This window comes from Myxocyprinus asiaticus, chromosome 28 (assembly GCF_019703515.2).
Source record: "Myxocyprinus asiaticus isolate MX2 ecotype Aquarium Trade chromosome 28, UBuf_Myxa_2, whole genome shotgun sequence".
In the NCBI taxonomy this organism is placed as follows: Eukaryota; Metazoa; Chordata; class Actinopteri; order Cypriniformes; family Catostomidae; genus Myxocyprinus; species Myxocyprinus asiaticus.
The window spans coordinates 33,517,649-33,522,500 of NC_059371.1; the positions used below are offsets into that span (position 1 = coordinate 33,517,649).

General features: G+C 39.2%; 1 protein-coding gene across 1 annotated transcript; it reads left to right on the top strand.

Moving 5' to 3' along the window:
• The first annotated feature begins 1,029 nt into the window (after positions 1-1,029).
• On the top strand, positions 1,030-3,975 carry LOC127419199 (homeobox protein Hox-C13a). Its single transcript, XM_051660401.1, has 2 exons — positions 1,030-1,693; positions 3,719-3,975. Exons 1-2 carry the CDS (start codon positions 1,030-1,032, stop codon positions 3,973-3,975), a joined length of 921 nt encoding a protein of 306 aa, XP_051516361.1.
• Positions 3,976-4,852: the final 877 nt, after the last annotated feature.

Consider the following 4,852-nt stretch of genomic DNA (forward strand, 5'->3'; position numbering starts at 1 on the left):
ATACCCAAGGACCGTCTTTTACTGTCTCGTCGCTACAACATAGTTTAAAGGAATAACAGAGGTAACCGAAGAAAGTTTTAACAATATAGGACTCTCCTAATCATTTCTCATGAACCATTGCACTGAAGGTGCAAAATGTGCAACACTGGACCGGAAGAAACTCTTCTGACGCAGTGTCGGGTGCATTCTTTCTGCTCTTTAACTTACTGGGCCTTATTAACTACTCTGCAATATTCTACTTTGTCAAATGAATTTTGTTTTTAGCATGACAGAATAAATCATTTCTATACATGGAAAATTGCTAAGCTGTTTTAATGTGTACTGTATAATTTAATATTTTTCATTTTCAGTCATTGAGAATAAATGTAGTAATAAAGACCGTACTAATGTATCCACAGTTTCACTTCAAATGTATTCTTTTATTCTTTTATATCTTTGCATTTCATTGCAGATTATGAAGTCTTTCAAATAAACTATTCAATAAATAGATTGATTCATTTACGAATAATACGTGAGTTGGTGAGACTCTTGACCAATGTGAATGTGCCACTCTTATTGCATAAAACTCATTGAGTATTGATTTTGTGGTTGAATGTGGACTATTTGTATGTAGGCTACATGTTGCAGATGTTGTGCCACGTCTGATATTGTTGATGCTGGAGATTAAAGTCAGCGCACAATGCGTTCTGCTAAGTGTCCAGATTTTTGTCGGCTGAAATGTTATTTTTGTCCCTCTTAGCTCGGGGCCTTCCCTTTAAGAATGGTTATCTTGAACTCTCTTAGCCAATGCCTAAGCGCTGAAAACCTTAAAAGCCAGGCGTGAAATGTGAGGCAGTAGTTGTTTAAAGGGATTCTTCTTCCCACCCACAACCCCAGTCTCTTCGGATTAGTTAGCATATCACGTGCCTGCGCTTTAATGAACTGGACACATGGAATTATTCGTGCGCATGCGCGTGCATAAAATGTAGTTGGAAATGAGGTATCCGTCTTGGAGTAGGCGACTTTTAAAAAGCATCGGCAGCCCGTGATATGACGACTTCGCTGGTCCTGCATCCACGCTGGGCGGACACCTTGATGTACGTGTATGAAAAAAGCCCGAATGAAAATAATCAGAATAAAAGTCAAATCATGGAGGGATTAAGTGGGAATTGCCCTGCGACCCATTGCAGGGATCTGATCTCACACCCCGCGCTGGGGCGGCATTCCGGCACCATAGCGACTCATCAGGGATCCGTGTACTCGGATATATCTTCCCCTGACACTGGGCGACAGTGCCCAGCTCCTCAGACTTCATCTAGTGCCTCTCTGAGTTACGGCTACCCCTTTGGAAATCCTTACTACGGTTGCAGATTATCTCACTCGCACAACGTGAACTTGCAGCAGAAAGCGTGTTCATACCATCCTGCAGAAAAATACGCCGAGCCGAGCACCGCTTTGCCCACGGAGGAGCTCTCCAGCAGGGCAAAGGAGTTTGCTTTCTACCCGAGCTTTGCCAGCTCGTATCAGGCAGTTCCAGGATATCTAGACATGTCGGTGGTCCCCAGTATTAGTGCACATCCCGAGCCACGTCACGATGCATTGATCCCCATGGAGGGCTATCAACACTGGGCTTTGTCGAATGGCTGGGATGGGCAGGTGTACTGTTCAAAGGAGCAAACACAGTCTTCTCATCTTTGGAAATCTCCATTTCCAGGTATGTCTTAAAACAGCTATGAAACAAAGTATTCAAAAAACAAATATAATGACGTGCATTTAAAGGGAACATTTGACTTTTGGTAGAATAGCATTTCACGTACTGTAAATTGAACTTGAAAAGTTTTCCCTTAATTGAAATATATATTTTTATTCTTGAATGAAATTGAGCAGGTAATATCAAACAAACGCAATTTCAGAGCGCAAAAATCTTAATGAATATTATGACACTCATATGTGGTTTGCATGGACCTGTCAAAAGTGTTTTATTCGAGTTACTTTTGACCTGTGCTGGTTGAATTGATTGCTGGTATGGTTAATTGGTTACTTCAATCAGCGTTCCAGAATAAGGGTTTGAGCAAATCCTAATCTCAACAAGCTTGAATAAGATTTAAGGTCCCGTAGAATATGCAATTTATTTACAGCCTCTCACATAAAACATTACAATGTTTGAGTGACATATCTGAGCACAGAGCTAAGTCACATATTAACTCTATTCTGTTATGTAGTCACAGGATTTCTTAAGCTACAGAGTCACGCAGTTTGGAACAGGGATATGACAGAACTGCCTACCTTTGCTCCTCCCGTATGATAATACAGAATTTGTACCGCGCCTATAAATCTTAAAATCTTTGTCAGCAGTGACTGAGATTGGTGCCCCGCAAACTGTTATGGATATTTTGCAAATGCCGGGAATAATTTCTTTTCTGCCGATGTTCTGTATTCAAATGCTAGTTTTAAGCTTTGCACCAGTGGGAAAAATGTTTCGTATATAAACAGATAACATACACCTCCATCGCTCTATATTGTTACACAGATTTGGAAACAGTACGTAAACAAAAACGTAACACTGATAGCTCACTGCAAAGATACATATGCACTGTAATGTCTGTGTTGAACTAAAGATACTGTCGCATTATAGTGACTATAGTGAATACTTGTCACCACCACCACGCGCCCCTGACCTGTTTAGCCACCCTCCCCTAAAGGAGAGCACACACACACACACACACACACACACACACACACACACACACACACACACACACACACACACACACACACACACACCCAAATGGTAACAAAATAGACTTGTGTTATATGCAACTCCTCTTCTGCTCATCTTCAGTCTTTCGTTCATGGTCCCAAACAGTTCCTTCAAGTTTAGAAAAGGAGCCGTTAGACAATAACACGCTGTAGACAGAAGAACAGTGGACAAGGCTCTTTCTAAAATTTAGTACATCATCTACCATTAACAATTTTGTCTCTGAATGTCATGACAGATGAATCCAGTTTCATTCGACTTATTACCATGGTAAAATGTTAATTTTGCAAGAGGAATGTATTGTTAGGTGTTATTTGTTATATAGTATGCAGCTCTACATAATACAGCTTTTACATAATGGTAAATCTAATGCACCATAATGAAACGGGAGTATTGTTTGACAGAAATAAACACCTGTCGTTGCCAGATTGGTTTCTTTTCACAAACCATCCAGGCCTTACTCATGTTAAGATGAAGTAACATCCGTATATCCTTGTTTGTTGCACAGCTATTCCTGTTCTGGGCCAAAGAATGCCAGTGTGAAAAATCCGACACCCACTCATTAATGCAAATGTGAAATTTATTTTGTGACACAAGAAATACAATTTAACAGAGCTGCCTCTTTATTCATCTCGTTTAAAATGTATAAATGTGTACCGAATCTTTACTCACGTATCTTCTATTTTCCCAGTTTCACTTATTTTTAGTGGCCAAAATTTATTTTAAAGTACTTTGACACTTTTGTTGATGTTCACATTTATTGTGATTTTTTTCCCCCCAGAGATGTTCACGATTGATGGTCCGAGGTATTTGATGGCCCGAGGTATTTAAAACGTTTGGCGCAACAATTGAATACTTTACACTATTTAACCAAACCCATAGTTTTATCACGTGGTGGCGAATTAAACAGAACTCTGTTCCTCTTTGGATAGTGGCTTACTGACCAGATAGGCTAAAATAATGTTTCTATGTATTTTTCAGATGTTGTTCCGCTGCAACCCGAAGTCAGCAGTTACCGACGAGGGCGCAAAAAACGTGTTCCCTACACCAAGATACAACTGAAAGAACTGGAAAAGGAGTACGCAGCAAGCAAGTTTATCACCAAGGACAAGAGACGGCGCATATCTGCTACAACCAACCTCTCAGAACGACAAGTTACTATCTGGTTCCAGAACCGCAGAGTGAAGGAGAAGAAGTTTGTCAGTAAATCCAAGACAAATAATCATATGCATACTTGATGTATGTTTTCATTTTTTCCCCCCCGCCAGCTTATATATTTCCGTCCAGAAAGTCTAATATTTACCTCTGTTCATAAATCATGAATGAAGAACACAAGGGCGGCTTGCCGTCTAACCATGTCTTCTTTCACTTTATTTAATTTAAAATATCCATACAATACCATAACCGCTCACTCTTTGGCTTTTTGGGCATATGCTATAAAACTGTGATAATACAGAAAAAAAAAAAAAAAGAAAGAAAGAAAAAAAAACATTTCAACGTTGTCCTTTTCTATGAATGTACATATATAAATAATAAATATTTAAAATAACATAAGTGTGAAAGAGACACATGGTATCTGAATCTCTTCATTTATGCGTCAAATCCAGCAAACCAGCAGAAAACACTCCAGTGTTGCAGCACGCAGGAGAAGAGAAATGTGACATTCTGTTTCGGACACTTTGGGTGAATGAGGACTTGTGTAAACTCTGAAGGCTACAGCAAATAATGAACTGAAACACGAACAATAACCGTCATTTGCTTTTGGTGGACATGACAATGATTTTGCTAGAATGAGCCTGCGAGATTTCAAAAGCTATATATGGTTCACTGTGGGATACATTGCTTTTTAATGCCGGGGTAAACCATACTGTTGTTAACTGTACAGTTTAATGCTTCTATTATTTAATTTAGATTTCGTATGACAGGTCTGTAAAAAGGAATGTTTCAAGATCATCTGTATGTGTCCCTATTTGCAGTGAAGGATATGACTCCGCCATGCAACTGGAATGATTGTAAGCATTTAACTATCTTGTAGTATTATACGTTAATGCACAATCTTTTTGTTTTATATATAGAAATATATCGTAAAGCATTGGAGCTGTTCACACAGCTTGT